This window comes from Malus domestica, chromosome 08 (assembly GCF_042453785.1).
Source record: "Malus domestica chromosome 08, GDT2T_hap1".
In the NCBI taxonomy this organism is placed as follows: Eukaryota; Viridiplantae; Streptophyta; class Magnoliopsida; order Rosales; family Rosaceae; genus Malus; species Malus domestica.
In genome coordinates this window covers 21,338,496-21,356,711 of record NC_091668.1, presented here as the reverse complement: position 1 = coordinate 21,356,711, position 18,216 = coordinate 21,338,496, and the positions used below count along the sequence as shown (strand labels likewise).

Here is an 18,216-nt window from a genome sequence, read left to right as displayed (position 1 = left end):
TTATCTGGTGCCTCTACGATTGGGTTTCTTTCTAGATATAGATTTGTATGCTTTTGGATCTATATGTGCAAGTTTGGTTTTCCACTTTTACCTATCAAGATACAAGAGTTTTTTTAGTTCAAGGACATGAATCTTCCTATTTTATTCCTATTTGAACCAACACCAATGGATCTTCCTATCTTTGCTATCATGATTCATTGAGATTCAGTTCTGCATTGCTTCGATTTATCCCTACCAAAGAAGAAAAGTGTCGCAGTGACCGGAATGGTCACACAAAACATGGTGGGTCTTGGTACCTTAGTCGCAAAGGTTTCAACACCACCAACTATATGTCCTATAGTTGGTGGTGATAATTACCAAAAAACGTAACTTTAGATATGATACTGAGTTAAAAAAAAACTTATGTATGAAGGTATGAAAATCACTATACTTCAGGATAGAAAAGTGAGAATTACCCTAAAGATTTATATCTCAACAATACACACATGTGATGTGAGCTATAGAAGCAATAAATGGACTATGAATATAGAACTCCTGTCCATAAGATAGCCTAGCAAATCCCAACTCAGTCCCCACCCATGTCATTTGTCAATTCTGGAGCCAATAAAATGCCGGTGGATGATTAATTGACGACCATTTTATGCTTGGAGTTGGAGATCAAAGGTGCCCAAGAATGCAAAGGGTCTCATTAGATACGTGGGCTTCAATTTATTTTATTTTTATTTATTTATTTAAAAAAAAAAGAACATAGAAGCATTTCAACCTATCTCTAGCCATCATCGTGTGATTCATCGTGTGGACCACTGGACCACCGTGTAGTGGTTTAGGTGCGCTTCTAATTGTGCATGGAAAATTCACTCTTGTTTTAGTTTACAGGAAAGAGTTGAAAAAAACTAACCTTGAGAAGGAGCATTTCTAACCAAGCTAGAGGAAGGCGCACCCTATATGAAATAGAGCAATATAAATATCATAATATAGTTTTGCAAAATAGATGAACACAGTGTTTTCGATAAATCATGTAATATTCACAATAATGATTAAAGGGATAAACGATCTCCAATTTTAGTGACTTTTGTAAAGATAATCTATGAATGAGAACATAAAAAAAGGAATAAGCCCAAATTAATAGTTGCGCCGTATTAATTTACTAACTGGTTATATACAAATACAAAATAGCTAATGAAGTCTTAAAGTTTTCTACGGTAAGCATTGTAGAACTATAGTATATGGCGTTGAAAATTAATGAAAAAAATCACAAAGTTAGTATGAAACTTGGCCTACACTAGTTATTGGTACAAAAGCATAAAACCTTACATATTATTTATGGATGTGTATCGAACCCTAGGTAACGGAGTGATTGCTGCTGGAGTCATAAACATAGGAATTGCTTTTGAGGAATCAATACATACGATTACAAAATGGTGTTGTTAAATTAAAGGAAATCAAGCGGAATCATCTTCGTAATTCGTTTGGAAGTGCTGAAAGCACTTTTAAGAAAGTACTGCCCAAACGAATCATGCATCCAATTGTAATTAGCACATAATTCTTATATAAATAGGGATTTATATCATCTTATATATTGTAATATTTCACACACATCAATACAAGGAATCATATCCCTACATCTAGTAATATTCCATTGTTTGATTGCGTCCAAGTAGCATGAGAATATTACACTATATGACACGATATCTAATCTCGATGAAAATAAAGGTGACGCTTAAAAACCTTAAATCTAGTGTCATCAGGAAAAAAAAAAAAAAGCTTTTTCTAATTAGCATCTCACATAATGTTGAATACATCTCACATCACTTTGGTCCCTGATATTGAAAATCAATAGAATTGGTCTTTAAGATTGTCCACCATCCATTATTTTGGTTATTCCATTAAGTGTCTCATAGCTCTTAGTCGAAAGTTTGGGCAATTTTCAAAGCTTCGTAACTCAATCGTTTCTTAACCGAATTTGACTCATAATATATCAAAATGAAGATAGGAAAGTGTAGAATTCGATTATACCTATTTGGAAGCCCAATGGTTGTCGCAGATGGCTGGAAAATAGCCTGAAATGTGACTGGTTCGCAGGAAAACCAGAAAACTCGCTGGAAACTAGGTAAACTTTAAACGTTCATAACTTCTTCAATACTCTATGAAATCGAGTGATTCAAAAACGAAAATCATACTTCTCGATGTGACTAAGAGAATAGTACCTTTATTGATGGCTAATTAGCAATGGTTTGGCCGGAAAATAGCTCAAAAGTGGCTAACTCGAGACCAAGACAGCCACTTTTGAGCCGTTTTCCGACAAAAAAAGGGCGAGTTAGCTGTCGAGAAAGATACCAATCTTTTTGTCTTGTTGCGAAGTATGATTTTTGTTCTTGAATCACTCGATTTCGTTGAGTATTGAAGAAGTTATGAACGTTTAAAGTTTACCCAGTTTTCGGCGAGTTTTCCAGTTTTCTCACGCACAAGTCATCTTTCAGGCTATTTTCTGGCCATATATGGCAACCATTGGACTTCCAAATAGGTATAATCTTGTTATACACTTTCCTATCTTCATTTTGATATATTATGGGTCGAATTTGGTTAAGAAACGATTGAGTTATGAAGCTTTGAAAATTGCCCAAACTTCAGGCCAAGAGCTCCGGGACACTTAATGGAGTTTTCAATAGAATGACCAAAACAATGGTTGGTGGACAATCTCAGGGACCATTTCTATTGATTTTCAATCTCAGGGACCATTTCTATTGATTTTCAATCTCAGGGACCATAGTGATGTGTTATGCAAATCTCAGGGACCATTTCGGCTATAAAGCCTTTATCTTCTTCAAAACCCTCCATTATAGAGTAAACCTTAAACAATGAAATTACAAACACATTGATTGAAAAAAAATATTATTTTTGATGAATAGAACATGAAGTCGATGTTTCGGAAGCTTCACATGAGGTAAGACTTCATATTTTTCATTGTTTTAGTGATTTCAATGACATCAACATGCCTATAGCTGCGTTATGAATGATATCCCTTGAAAAAGTATTGTTGGTGATGAGAATCACACACCTAATAAACCTGGTCATAAAAATAATATATAGGCTTTTTGCCAAAAAGGTCTTTAAGATTTGCATAACTCCTCACTTTGGTCCCTGAGATTTGAAATCAATAGAAGTTGTCAATGAGATTGTCCACTATCAATCATTTTGATCATTCCACGAAAAATTATGTTAAATAAGGATCAAAATGACAAAATACCCTCAATTTAACAAACACTAGGGCAAAATGATTTGACAAAAAACTGAGGGTATTTTTGTCATTCACTCTTATTTAATGAAGATTTTTCATGGAATGACCAAAATAATTGATGATGAACAATCTCATGAATCACTTCTATTGATTTCAAATCTCATGGACCAAAGTGAGGAATTGTGCAAATCTCATGGACCATTTTGGCTAAAAAACCTATATATATATATATATTTGCACCTAAGATGTGAAAAGTATGGGGTATATGTATAAAATTTGGGTTGTAGGTTGAGAGCGTGGAGTGTGAAAGTATTATGAAAAAATATATGGGTGTCTTAAAATAAATTTTAATAGAAAAATAAATGTGGAGTGCATTAAGTATGTACATGTATTCACAGTGTTAATAAAACAAGCAAAAAAGAATTGCCATGAAAAGCTTGAAAAAAAAAATCTAATTTCTGATTATTCTGTGCTTAATTGTTTCATCCTTTTACTGAATGCCAAAGTCCCTGTGTGTATTGTACATAATCTAGTTGAAGTGGGTTGATCTCACCCATACATCACCTACATAACAAATTCACACTAAATTTGAAGTCTATAAAATGATTGCAAATTTATTAAACTAGACAAATTATTTGCCATACCTGCAGAGCCTTTTTTGGTCCAAATTCTGCAAAATCTGCTTGCAGGGCAAGGATAAAGTCTTCTTCTCATGTCTGTAGAAAGCTGGCTAACTAGTTACAAGTTCTCGCATCCCATTTAACCAAATCGCAGGTATAAGTTTTCTGATGAGAGAAAATAACAAGATAAGGAATAAGAGAGAGAGAGTACTAGTGTGGTCTTATTTATATATGATTGGAGAGAGAGACAGAGAGAGAGGAAGAATAGGTCCGGTTTTAAGTGGTGGGATGAGAGTAAGCAGGTAATTAAGTGGAGAGTGGGATCCTCATCAGAAACCCAGCACCAAAAAGTCGAGATAATTCTAATAAAGTATGCACAAATAGGAAAAAAGGCTGATCATTTTGCATAAGGGATAAGATTTGGGTTTTATAAAAATCTGGATCCTTACGATCTCTATGCTCACATTGGAAATTCTCACATCCCTCTCAAGTTCTTAATTGTGCCATTGATTCCATTAACCAAGCCTTATTTAAGATACAATTAGGTTACTCGGAGAGACGAGGTTTTAACGTAAGATCTCCAATACAGGGGTAGCTGGTCTTGATCACATGACCTATAAACGTCTTGCATAGATAACAATGAAATTAAACAAGTGATATGCTACATTGTCAGTGTCATAAACCATTTTATATGCAGAATGATGGCACATGCAGGCTGGCAGGAAGTGAAAGCAACTGCTTTTTAGGGATGTTTAAGCAGAAGGAAACAAGAGGATTTGGTTTTACTTCGTTGGTATTGAATGAACGTAGATGCAAAGGAAGCTACATGCATTAAGGGTATGCATATTCAGGTAATGACAAAAGTCTTGGGATATAAAGTGATAGGGACCTGGCAGCACAGGATACTATTCTTTTTTCTCTCTTTCTTTACATGATACGATTCTCCGTAATTTAGGCACAAATAAACCTTCTGCATATGGAGAGATTTTTCAGTGTGATCCGAATATGAAGTAGTAGACTACATGTTATTATGCAAATGGTGGGATATGTGTGTTAAAAAGTTAATAACTTAAAAAGTAAAATTTCTCACTACTTATATAAAAACACATGATGTATCATCCGTGTTCCGTCACAATGAAAAAATTTCTCGCGTGGAGTATATGGACTCATTATTCATTGCAATGCTCAATCATATTGCTACTTATCAGTTGTTGGATTTGTGGATAAATTAAGGTGCCAGTTCCACTACAAACTCTAACATACGCAGAGCCATCTCTAAGATTTCGAGGATCGTGTGCAAAATTTATAAAATGACCCCTCCTTAAGATGATTTTTTTTTAGAAAAGTAGGAAAATGTATTGATGTTAGAAAGCAATAACTTAAATAAAAACAAACTTTAGGATCACTTATTGTAAGTTTACAAATGTCAATAAATATCAAGTAAAAAGAAATACAAACATAACATTCACTAAATAATCAAACGCATTTCAATCTTTAATAACCAAACAAGAAAAAAGTTTCAAAAGCTCTAACTTTAAATTTTCACTTGAATATATAAATTATTATTTACTAAAATTGAAAAAAAAAATCGTTTTTTAGGTTTTGTTATTAGCACTCTTAATATCTCATTGTGTACTTCAAATTTTTATAGTTAGAAAGAAAAAAGTTTACCCTTATGAGGATCGAAGAGCTTAGTGTGAAATGTTAAGGAAGAAAGAAAGTTTGTATCACTTCTTTTCTATAGTGATTGAAATTTCGTTGCTATGTCAGAAGAGAAGAAGGATAGCTATTTTCACATCCTCACATTTGCCTTCGTAGGGTGGGCTTTTTTTTTTTTTTTAAATTACCCTGATGCAGGTCTCTGTGTAACAAACTATTACTGGCTTTTGTAATGTCAATCAGATATTGGGGCAGAAAGGGGAATTTGAAACCTCGTTCTCTTGAGATAGTCCTATCGGAACTTAACTCTCTGTATGGGTTGCCCTCTAGTTGGTCCTTTTGTTCACATGAGGATCCTCTCCGGATCCTCACATACCATCTGTTTATCGTACATCATACGGTCAGTTTTCATTAGTTACTGTTTATGTTTAATTTTAAATAAAAATTTTATAATGAATTTTGGTACGATACATTAAATTAAGGAAACCGTTTTGTTCTACCTTCATTGGGTATAAGCTAAGTAAATCACATATGCTAATTGTGTTAAAAGTATAAAATTTAGAAAACCCATGGGCTCATCTGGACTCTTTTTACTGTGCCAACTCAATCCAATTTTGGAGCTGACTCGAACCGAGTAAGCAAGTAAACGGGTTAAAAAACAAGTAAATGGATAAACGGTTATAAATAAATAAGTTTATAAATAGTTATGTATTATTTAAATAATTACCTAATAAGTATCCTGTTATGCAAGTATAAATATTGTAATATAAATAACCGCGATTACAAACCAATCAGGATAGAAATATCAGATTAATACACAAAGACCCACCTTCAGCGGTGGGTGACCCAAAACAAACACATCAATGGCTCTGCTCTCAGCTTTCCGCTTCCGCCACTTACCGCCACTGTTCGCCGTAGCTTCCACTTCACTTCCCCTTCTCTCCCACCTCACTCTCAATAGTCTCAAACTCCACCCTCGCTCCCCGCTCTATTTACCCTCTTGCCACTCCTCTACTTTCACCAACTCTTCCCCGGACAAGACCCAGTCGCAGACCCAGACGCTGCTTCTCAGCAGAGACGAGCGAGCACTGAGTGGGTCCCAGCATCAGGAGAGCACGAGCACAATTGCGGCAATCGTGACGTCACTTGGAGGCCCACCCGCTGCGGTTGGGATCGTACGGTTGTCGGGGCCGTCTGCCGTGGCCATTGTCGGCCGCGTCTTCCGTCCGAGCAAGAAGAAGACGAAGAGGAAGAGCACGTGGCGACCCACCAGCCATGTGGTGGAGTACGGCGTCGTTTCGGACCCCAACGGCAATGTCGTCGACGAGGTACTCTACTAATTTGAAGTTTCCGCATTCAGTGAAATGCAATAGAAATTTGAAGTATGTGAATGATGATAACATGAGTAGGGCGTCGTTTTGCTTGGGTTTAGGTTTTGGTTGTGCCCATGTTGGCGCCAAGGTCTTACACGCGGGAAGATGTCGTGGAACTCCAGTGCCATGGGACCCAAGTGTGCCTCAATCGTGTTCTCAGAGCTTGTGTTGAAGCTGGAGCAAGGCTCGCCGAACCAGGTCCACATTCTTAGCTCAAAACTGTTCGAACCTTTTGAATTTTCGGTTTCAAATGTTTGAGCTTTTCGAATTGAACTTATGCAAGGACTAAAGGGTAGGCACCGCATTTTCCTAACACTATATGTGTCTCTGTGTGTGTTTGTTTTCGCAATTCAGGCGAGTTTACTCTTCGCGCCTTTCTCAATGGCCGGTTGGACCTTACGCAAGCTGAAAATGTTGACAAACTCATTTCAGCCAAGTCTGTGGCTGCAGCGGATGCGGCACTGGCTGCTATTCAGGCATGTGTCTTTGTATGCCTGTGTAATATATGTATTTCATAAACTATTCCGTAATTATGTAAGCCCTAGTTGGGGGCAATGATAATCAACCTGGAAAAAACAATTTAACATTGGCAGGGTGGCTTTGCTTCCATGGTTAAATCTATAAGAGCTCAGTGCATTGAGCTGCTTACGGAAATTGAAGCCCGTTTGGATTTTGATGATGAGATGCCACCGCTTGATACAAATGAAATTGTGAATAGAATAAATTCCATGTCGCAAGATGTTGAGAGTGCTCTGGAGACAGCCAATTATGACCAACTTCTGCAATCTGGATTACAGGTACAAATGAAAATTGGATTTCTTACATTTCTTCATCGGTTGATGGATATTGTATGGTAATCTAGTGTATAGCTTAAGATAACTCAGGTCATGCTACTTTATGTATATCATATGCTAATCTAACTGAACCCTGATGTTGATGTTTTCTCTTCAATTTACACAGACTTTATATTGAGTTTTTATTGTTAATAGCCAAAATTTAACCCCAGATTTCGTAAATGTCACAATAGAACTTTCAAATATGGCCAAAAACTCAGTGAGTAGTCTCAAATGCCATCAAGATCCAAACCCAATTACACAGAAAAGCCAAAGCACTTGAATAGTTCTTCTCTGCATCATTGTTCCACGAGGGGAGCAGTGCAGGTGTTATTGAAGATGCAGTTAACTAGCCAAGTACAGACTTGCAAATTCGCCACTCAGGTCTGAAATTCAATCGCTATCGTTGATACATGTCCGTTGCGGCATAATATTCTTTGTACAATCGTCTGTTAAGACATAATATTGGTTGAGGTTTCCAACTCATTGGAATCAAAATTCCAGTCTGATTATTGTAGACCAAAGGACAGATATTTAGAACAATAACAGTTTTCTCAAGAGGATCATTCATATTTTTTATGGAACAAAATTTGGAATGCTCGTGTCCCTCCAAAACTTAAGGTGTCTGCTTGGAGGATATGTCTTGATATAATTCCTACAATGGTCTCTAGCAAAGTGTATCCCTTTGACAACAGGTGTGTGCTGTGGAGCTAATGGTGATTGCAGTTTGGCTTCTTGTTATGGAGTACCCTTTTTCCAAGTGCATCTAGTTATCTCCCAATCTGGGAATTCCTCCTATCAGGGATTTTGCTTTCTGAATACAAAACTGGGCTCTTGAGGTTAACAGTGTCCCAAAGAAGTATGACTTTGATTGTTTTATGAGAATGCTCTGAGCAATATGGAATGCAAGAAACACGAAATTGTGGGAGGGCGTGTAGCCCTGAATGTGGTCGCTTCTTAGGCAATTGGCTGGTGGCAAGAGTTCTTGAAGGTGGCTTTTCCTCACAGTGAGTCCTCACCCCATGCTCCTCTCCCAAATTGGTCCAAATTGGTCCCCCCCCCAAGTTGTTGTCTATCATCAATGTCGATGGAGCTTGAAATAAGTCTATCTATCAGGGTGGTGTTGGAGTTATAATCAGAAATTCTGAAGGTGCTTTCATTGGGGATGTTAGTAAATTGTTCGATTGTGTTTTCTCCCCGTGCATGCGGAAGCTTTGGCTGTCAGGCAAGGTTTGATTTTGTCAGTTGAGAGGGGCAATCAAAATATCATTATTGATAGAGATTCTCTCTAGATCACCGTGGCGGTTCAAGACTCTTCCTGACCTCTCTCCAATGGACCGATAGCGGAAGATACGAAGGCCCTCATGCATTCGATCATTGGAGCTTCTTCTTCCCATGTTCGCCGCCAAGCAAACAAAGTTGCTCATTGCCTGGCAAGAGCAGCTGTCCTCAACAATGGCATCTGTACTTGGTTCGAGGAGCCTCCCGATGTCATTTAGGATGTGGTTTTTTGGGAGAGTCTCCACTCTAATTTACTGAATTAGCCTTTGGCTTTCGAATGAAATTCTGCCACTTTTGATAAAAGAAAAAATAAAAAAGAGGAACATTCGAATTTAGGGCTAGAAATATGTAACTACCAATAAAAAGAAAAAAGAGATCCGCGGACCCTGTCTAATTAATCTAATTTATCTATAACACCTCTTAGCAAGTTCTGAATTGTACCAGAATAACCTCACAAACGAATCAAAAACGAAACAAAAGGGTGTGCAAAAATGCTGCCCAAGAATCTTCCCAATTCCTATACCTAAGGAGAAGAAAGGATACCATGAACCGATCACATTGTTCATTGTACAATCTAGTTGGGTTTTACCCCTGAGGTTTATTTGGTTTTAATTTTGAGGGTATTTAGGTCTATTTAAGTTGGTTTTCTGCTATACCTGAAAGTTTTTATAAAAGGTGACATTTATGAAATTTGGGGCTAACTTTTGGCTAGTAATGATCAAAACTTGGGGCGGTTACACTGTTGTTTATTTTCCTCGTTTAAACTTGAAATCCACTGCTCTAAATGGGACTGCTTTTTCTGTTTATTATTGTAATATTGGTTTGCTTCCGTGATATCCTTTGTATCTTTAAAAGATTATATACATTTGTCTTTTGTGTTCTCATTTCCTGCAGTGTGATTTTTCGAGCTCATTAAATCTTGCAGATAGCAATTCTGGGCCGTCCAAATGTTGGGAAGTCAAGTCTCCTCAATGCTTGGAGCAAAGTATGTGGTGACTATTTAGTTTTTTCGGGCATGATTGCTTGTTTTCTTAATGAATTGCTGGCGTGGCCTACACTAAAATAGTAATGATCGCCGCATATCATTTTTCCCCTTTTGCTTGTCAACGGTTGTTTTTTGCAAAACCACTGTGCGTAAGTGATTTTGGAGTGAATTTTCCCTCTGTCTTGATTGAGATGGCCTTTGACATACCAACTAGTATAATATTACATATGAAGCTCTTTGTAGAACTGTATCTTCTGTAATAATCCCCAGAAAAATTGTTATAAAGGAAGGTATTCTAAATAAGTTGTATAGGCATATGCCTATATGAAAATGAATCTCATAGCCATGAAAACCTTTTGTTTCTATAAGCAAAGTTGGGGGTTATATGAAAATAACTTTCATAACCATGAAATTGTCTCTTATTGAATAAATCTGACTGGAAGCTAATTACTATTACTTTCTTTTTGTACTTCTTTCAGTGAGTTTTGAGATGAGTAATACATTTAAGGGTTCATTTGGTACACGTGATTGGATTGGAATGGATAATCTACTAAATTAAAGGTCGGTTGAAGGGAGAAATTATAAAATTATGACAACCTAGAGGATAGAAGATGGATTGCTCATGAAGAAAATTTATTCACTCCAATCCTCCGTAAAATGGTAGGAATTCCTTCATAGTTAGTCCTCTTCTAATACCTCCAAATGAGAAACCATTCATTTCCACCTTGAATGTACCTTTAAATAAGGAGTTATCCATTCCATTCTAATCATGTGTACTTATAAAGTGGGCTTCAAACGTAGTAGTTTAGTAGAAACACAATTGTATTTGTAAGAGGAACAATAGACATTTAAAAAAAAAAAACCATAGTTTTCATAAATGTGGTCCTTCCTCTTTTGGTTCGTTCCTTCTGTTCTGTTTAGCCATTAATGGAAGTATGAGATGTTATTGAGTAGCACATTTTAATTTTAGCGTGCAGTCTGAGAGAGCAATAGTTACAGAAATTGCTGGGACCACTCGAGATGTGGTTGAAGCCAGTATCACAGTTCATGGCATTCCTGTAACCCTTCTCGATACAGCGGGCATTAGGGAAACCAATGACATTGTGGAGAAAATTGGTAAGGCTATCCGTCTTTGCACTCTTGATGTTTAAAGATCCGCTGATTTCAAACCAGAATTACAAGCCAACCTCACTTAGTGCCTAAGTTTCCTTTTCAATAGCATAAGATTTCATTTAGTTTCAATGGTCCATTGAGCATTAGTTAAATAATTCTCTCCTATGTTTAGTTTATTGGCGAGGAATGTTGTGCATATTGCTTGATGTATGGTGGCCGTATCATGGCACTCCCGCTGGAAATGCTTATCCATTTCTCGACTATCTTTATCACAGGTGTGGAGAGGTCTGAAGCAGTTGCTATGGGTGCTGATGTTATTATAATGGCAGTAAGTGCTGTTGATGGCTGGACTCCAGAAGACACTGAACTTTTAAATAGAATACAATCTAATAAGGTTTTCTCTCATGCGCTGAATCATATAAAATGTACATTTCTCTGTTTATCAATCATTCTGTTTTTTACTCAAAAGTATATAAGAAATTGTTGTCTCCTACAGAAATCTACTGGATCCTCCACCCCCATGATCCTTGTAATTAACAAAATCGACTGTGTTCCATCTGATTGCATGGAGGGGATTGGAAAGGATATCGCTTCGTTCAGTAAACATGTTTTGACATCTGCTGTCACTGGTCAAGGAATCCAGGGTTTAGAGACGGCAATATTAGAGATTGTTGGTCTTGACAAAATTTCTGTGGGGAACCGCAGATGGACTGTAAACCAGGTCAGCTATGTGTATATCTGCGTGTCTGTTCTGTTTTTAATTACCATAATTGCAACGTTCTCTCTTTCCATTTACTCAGATTTGAAGGAAAAAAAATGCAGTGACTAGTTTAGATTGATCTGATGATTCAAGGTTGATTCTCATTGTTGTATTAAATTTTGACGACTTGTCAGAGACAATGCGAGCAGCTAGTTCGGACCAAGGAGGCGTTTGTGAGGTTGAAATCTTCAATAGAAGAGGAAATGCCTTTCGACTTCTGGACAATTGATTTGAGGGATGCGGCAATGGCCCTAGGGCAAATAAGCGGAGAAGACATTTCCGAGGAGGTTCTGTCCAACATTTTTGGCAAATTCTGTATTGGTAAATAGAAGATGCCTAGAGCTATTATTTGATCCATACAAAGTTCTGTAGCATGTTAGATTACATAAGATGAGAAAGACAACTTATTATCTCCGGTAATTACAGTTTGGTCCTTACGACGCAGCAGTCTACATGCGTAGGCCTTACGACCCATCTGGCACGTGCGGATGGCCAATTTATTCGCCATCCGCGCCCCATGTCGTGCACACATAGAGCCAATACCTCCTACGCGGATGGCACGTTCATTCCCCATCCCCAACCTTTCTACTGATAAATTTCCAAGGCGTTAATTAACGCTTGCCATAGAACTAGAAGTTTAGACCGGCTTCTCGCTTGGAAGCCTTGAGTATGTTAAATTTTGAAGCATTGGTGAAAGTACTGTTCCCAAATTATGGAGGGCAATTGGGGTAAAAGGAAAACAGGCCATTTCGTACTTTTTTAGAAATTAAGTATTTGTCTAATAGTTGTATGGGCCAATGATTTATATTTTAGACTAGATCTTACATCTTTGAGCTTACGCGTGTGTAATAACTCGTCAACATAAACATTTTTTGTTGAAGCCGTAATGTTTCTAGTTTCTGAAGCATGTTTACAGCTTCTGGCACAGAACTTTTGGTGTTTCCATACTTCCATCTTCAGGATCATCTCATTCCCCTTGTCTCCCTTTTTCTAATGTTACATTTTGAAAATTGACAAGTTCCAAAACTAATGCAGATCTTTGTATCTATACTAATTTTGCAATGCACATCACGTTTATGAATCGTCACTCAATCGTGTCCAAGATCGTGAGCTTGAAACTTATGAGGCGGCAAAATGGTTCGTCCCCATATTTAGTTTCTAACCTTCTCTTGAATACGCTTGTCCAAAAAAAAAAAAAAAAAAAAAAAAACCTTCTCTGGAATAAGAACCACTTTTCACCAAAAATAAAGCAAAGGAAAACACTGCTGAATAAAAATTGACTTGGACTAGCTACCAAAAATCAATTGCAGCACAAGGGTTCTTTGAATTCTTTGGAATTCTTAGACCTCAACTGTCTTTTCATTTTTTTTATAATTATTATTATTATTTTATTTAAAGAGCAAGAATCACGCAATAATTCAAATAACGTAGTCTCTTGTAACTTCACAAATTTTTGTCATACACAACAGCCTACACATGTTATAAAAGCGGTGAGTTATCTAGGTGAAGTCATGTTTTATGTGTGGATCAGATTTACAGTCTTTATGGTAACAAACAAGAGTTACGTTATATGAGTTTGGGCATTCTGCTCTCTTATTCTTTGTGTGGAGTGGAAGCATGTATACCCGAAAACAAATTTCGTAGTTGATGCCATTACAAATGTGGGCCTATCCATCACTAACATGCACATTTGGTATAGGTCCATCCTTCCTGTTTCTTCTCATGCTGTTTAGTTTGAATGTAATGGAGCTGATTCCATCCTTTCTGTTGCTTCTCATGCTCTTTAGTTTGATTGTAATGGAGCCGATTGTACTAGATGTTTCTCTCTTTGAGTGAAGCTTATTGATAAGACTTTTACTACCTGCAAAACAGGAAAAATACCTAGAAAATACTTGCAAGAGAACAAGGTAATTGTAGAATAGATAGCTCAAGTAAGATCGTTGTTCATAAGGATTGATATGAACTACTTATGTTTAAAACCAATTCTTGATCAATTATTCAATGTAAAATTTAGAATAGATTGGAATTGTGAATTTAAATAATAATAATAACAAGTAATAAAAATAACTAACTTAACAAGAAGGAAAATCAGCAACAATTAAAAAGAAACGATTATGGTGAAATAAAAGGTAAAAGACACTAGGGTTTAGCTGTCACTATTAACAATCTTATATAGTTCTACCAGTTACTTATGAGTTAACACATGCAAACTTTGAAGGTTACGTTTTGCTAATGCATATTATACTCGTGATATTCAAGTTAGAACGTATATCTAACATGCAATCCATCTATAATATTTAGATCAAATATGAACATGCAAGACTCATTAAGTTTTGTGAAAACACTTTAAAAAACCATGCAACACTTAAAAGTGTGATATTTGCCTTAAGTGAACTTACATTTATCAATCATAAGAAGTCCTAATCAATTTCAAGGTTATATTACAACAGAAATTGCATCAAATTACTTGTCTAAACATCCAAATGGTGGTTAATCACTAAGACATATAAATGGTTTTGAAAAGGTGATTAATAATTCAAAGCATGCATCATAAGCAATTGAAAATGAATAAATTATTCATGCTAAGGTTCGAAATTTGGTAGAGATGCCTAAGTTAGTTTATCTGAAAAGAGTAAGTATTTAGGACTTTTAGGGATAGCTAAAGCTTATCGAAATTTGGTAGAGATGGAGATATATATAGGGGGATAGGGTCGTCCATGGTGTTAGGGTTTTACCCTAAACATGATAGCATCCTATTCGCCAAGGTGTATGGAAAGAATATTCTTAGGATGTTAAATATGAAATAATATCTTGAGATAATGGTTTTAGTATCCCTGATTGATTGAAAATTACTTGAATGGAGTCAATCTTCAATTGGGAAAGTATTAAGATATGATTCGGTAATTAATCCTTATCTTTAATGCCTTTGACTTTTCTTTGCCATGGGTAGGTGAGCTATGAGCAGTTGTATTCAACTGATTGGACCTTCAGGGATACTAAGCTGCTACGGGTGGGAGTATTTGAGAAACATGTTCATTTAATGAGGGCAATCTTATCTTTCTTGAGAGAAATTTCACGTGTCGCCTCTAGGATTTTTTGGATTATTTTTTAGGCTCCACACAAATATTATCAAGATGAAAGTTAAGGAAAATACCCTTGTAGAAAGATGAAAAACGCCCAAAAGATCCAGTTGAGCTCTATAATACAATGTCGAGTAAAAAACCCTAGCTAAGAGTCTCGACTATATAAATAGAATACAGAAATTAAGGTCCTACCTAAACTAGGTCTCCCAACAAATCTAGAAAATCAATTAAAATATTAAATTAAAGTTTTCTAGCTAGTTAAACTAGACTTGACTGCAGAGTAAAACACCCTTCTGACCGACCAAATGAGCAAGGATTCTGTCCCAAAATGGCTCTTTTTAAATCTTGACACGTCATCTTCAACTTTTTAGAATGAACTTTCTCTTAAAATGTCGTCTTGACTGACGAAACGCCCAAATAGTCTTGAAATGTCAATCTGAAAAGAACCATGCAGCTAACCATCTTTTATTTGCCATGGTCAAACAGCTAGGAAATAAAATCTGGAATTTTTACACAATCATCTTGAAAGACTCATGAATTCACTCCAACTGGAAGTACTCCAAAGTTTATTTTTTCATTGCTTTTTGTACAAAGTATCAAAATTCTCTCAAAATATGAAAAGTATCGTTTTTTGAATGCAAATCTGGTATCTGCATTCTTTATGTTCACGTTCACTCGTTGATAAACCATTGTAACCAAATAAGGCCTTTTTTCAGCAAGACTCCCGTTTTCCTGTAAATAACTTGAACCTTGTATCTAACAGCCACACCTTTTTCCCAGGCTGAATTTGTTTTCTGAAATTTCCGTAGGTCCTTCGTTGCCTAAGCTGGATGAGATGTAATTTCCTTTTTTCACTCGTATCATCGTCAAAAGAATTCAACTCCAATTTTGGCACTTACACCGTGGAAGGCTGGAGCATTAGCCGCTGTGTTTCCAAAATTTCATAATCATGACTCAAACTTGGCAGCTGTATTGGTATAGAGTCGTTCGCGTCAAAACCATGTAAAATGTTCAGCCACTGGTCGGTCGAAGGTCTATTCGTAAAATTGGCAAAAGTTAAACCATCTAACAAATCAACACGTATACAATCTTGTTACTTAGCGGGGCGCTTGGTTGCTTCAAACAGACATAACACAACTGACTGATCTTGAACTCCAAGTGTTAGTGTTTCGGCTTAAACGTCGATTAAGGTGTTGGGTGTGGCCATATATTGTCGGCTAAGATTACATGTGTGTCCAAATCTTCTTTCATGTCTAAGACAACAAAATTAGCTGGCAGGTATAAATCGTCAACCTTAATATAAGACCTTCAATTATTCCCCTAGGATACGTAACTAAACGATCTGCTAATTGTATAATAGTTGTAGTTGGCTTCAGCTCTCCATTTGTCAAACGCTTAAACATAGAATAAGGCATTTAATTAACGCCAGCACCCAAATCAATTAAAGCATGTTTAAAATCACAATTTTCAATGGTGCAGGAAATGATGAAACTCCCTGGATATATTTTTGGGGGCAGTTATGCAACAAAAAAATGCGCTACATTGTTCAATTAGGATCACTTTCGCCAAATCCAAAAGCATCTTCTTGTTGGTGCAAACATCCTTAAAAAATTTACCATAAGACGGGATGTTCTTGATGGCATCCATCAAAGATAAATTAATTTTAACTTGGCAAGTGTTTGCACAAAGTCCTACAATTGCTGATTTTTAATCTTGGGCTGTAACCTTTTTTTGTAGAGAATAAACGATACACAGACACGAGTAGGAGTAGATTTCGAGGTGAATTGGGGCTTGGTATGTGACAACCCATCTCTAATTTTATTAATTTTATGGTATCCTTGAAATGCTTGATGATACAAACGCGTAGGCACAAGCGAAATCGAATTTGGAGCTACGATGAAGATTTTACGAATTTAAAACCATATATTATACGTTGATTTTAGTATTTATATAGTATTTATACATATTGAGTTTCTATATATATAATTATTAATGAATTTTCTACGCGATTGCCGTAATTAAATTAACGGTTATAAGGCAAAGTCGTATTGTTGGGAAATTATGATTAATCCTACGTGATGCACATGTAAGCAAACCATGGAGAATGCTTTATTTATATTTATGGCAGTGAATAATATTATGATGATGTAAAGTATTGATTTACCACTGTATGGTTTTATTTACGTTATCTGCTCATCGTTCCTGCACCGGTGTTAGTACTCACCCGGGTCAGGGCCAGTCTCTTATATGTATGCTTACATCGCACCGTACGCTCACTTTGGATCTATTGTAGGTGCCAGTCTTGTTCTAGATTGCTGTAGGCAATTAGGACTCATATGTGACGCGCTTAGCGCCAATCTTCATGTGATTGTAGTACTAGAACATAAATCATTATTACACCCAATTCTATTCATGCTAGAATACCTTTACATGAACTCGTGTGTTAGCATACGTCGATGAGCACTCGATATGATATGTTTGTTTATGTGAGATTATGTGACTGCAGAACGTTAGATGGTTATTTACGAATTATATTGTGACGTACTAAATTCTTGAGATATTGCAGGCTATGGTAAGTACTTTCATACTATACGTAATATGTATATTTTGGAAACTATACTTGTTTTATGGCGAGGGGTTATTATGTTTTCGAAAAGGTTTTTACAAAACTTTATTTTTAGGCCCACTCACCCTTATTTTTCGCCCCTTCAAGTTTGGTAGCTGAGCTTTCGTGTCAATGAGGATTCTTAACAAACTTTGATATAGGTGTTTACCATCGATGGTATAATTCTCATCCTACCTCTACTGTACTTTACTTATGCTCTGACATCACATGTGAAATGGGTTCATTCGCACTCACAAGCGCACTATTAGATTTAGGCACTTTTAGGTTTAAATTTATTCATATTTTCCATATCACTACACTTTATGGCTTTGTCACCTGTATGGTGTTGGCCAACATAACTTGATCCGAGTCTAGGTGGACATTCTGGATCGAGGTGTGTCAGTTTGGTATCAGAGCATAAGTTTGGGCAATATTGCATTTATCACATGCGTGATGTAAGCATTCTCAATTCTTAAGCCTAATAATTGATTCTTGCCATCTCGTCGAGCACGAAAAATGTATTAGCTTTTTCTAAATTTTGGTTACTTAAACGACTTATCGACATTTTAGAACAACATTTTGGTGACCGCCTCTACATTTTAAACAAAGAACCTCCCTGCCAAGGAAAATCCTGATTTGGAGATGAGTTTGTGACCCTGAAGCAGG

The 18,216-nt window shown here is 36.5% G+C and overlaps 1 protein-coding gene across 2 annotated transcripts; it reads left to right on the top strand.

Moving 5' to 3' along the window:
- The first annotated feature begins 6,311 nt into the window (after positions 1 to 6,311).
- Positions 6,312 to 12,282, top strand: LOC103438251 (uncharacterized). Of its 2 annotated transcripts, XM_008376782.4 has the most exons (9): positions 6,312 to 6,845; positions 6,950 to 7,088; positions 7,245 to 7,366; positions 7,484 to 7,687; positions 9,930 to 9,989; positions 10,967 to 11,105; positions 11,378 to 11,496; positions 11,599 to 11,823; positions 11,997 to 12,282. In XM_008376782.4, exons 1-9 carry the CDS (start codon positions 6,381 to 6,383, stop codon positions 12,189 to 12,191), a joined length of 1,668 nt encoding a protein of 555 aa, XP_008375004.3. In that variant the 5' UTR covers positions 6,312 to 6,380; the 3' UTR covers positions 12,192 to 12,282. The 2 variants fall into 2 exon arrangements, with proteins under 2 accessions (XP_008375004.3, XP_070683327.1); XM_070827226.1 differs by lacking the exon at positions 10,967 to 11,105 and having other exon boundaries at positions 9,899 to 9,989.
- The last annotated feature ends 5,934 nt before the right edge of the window (positions 12,283 to 18,216 follow it).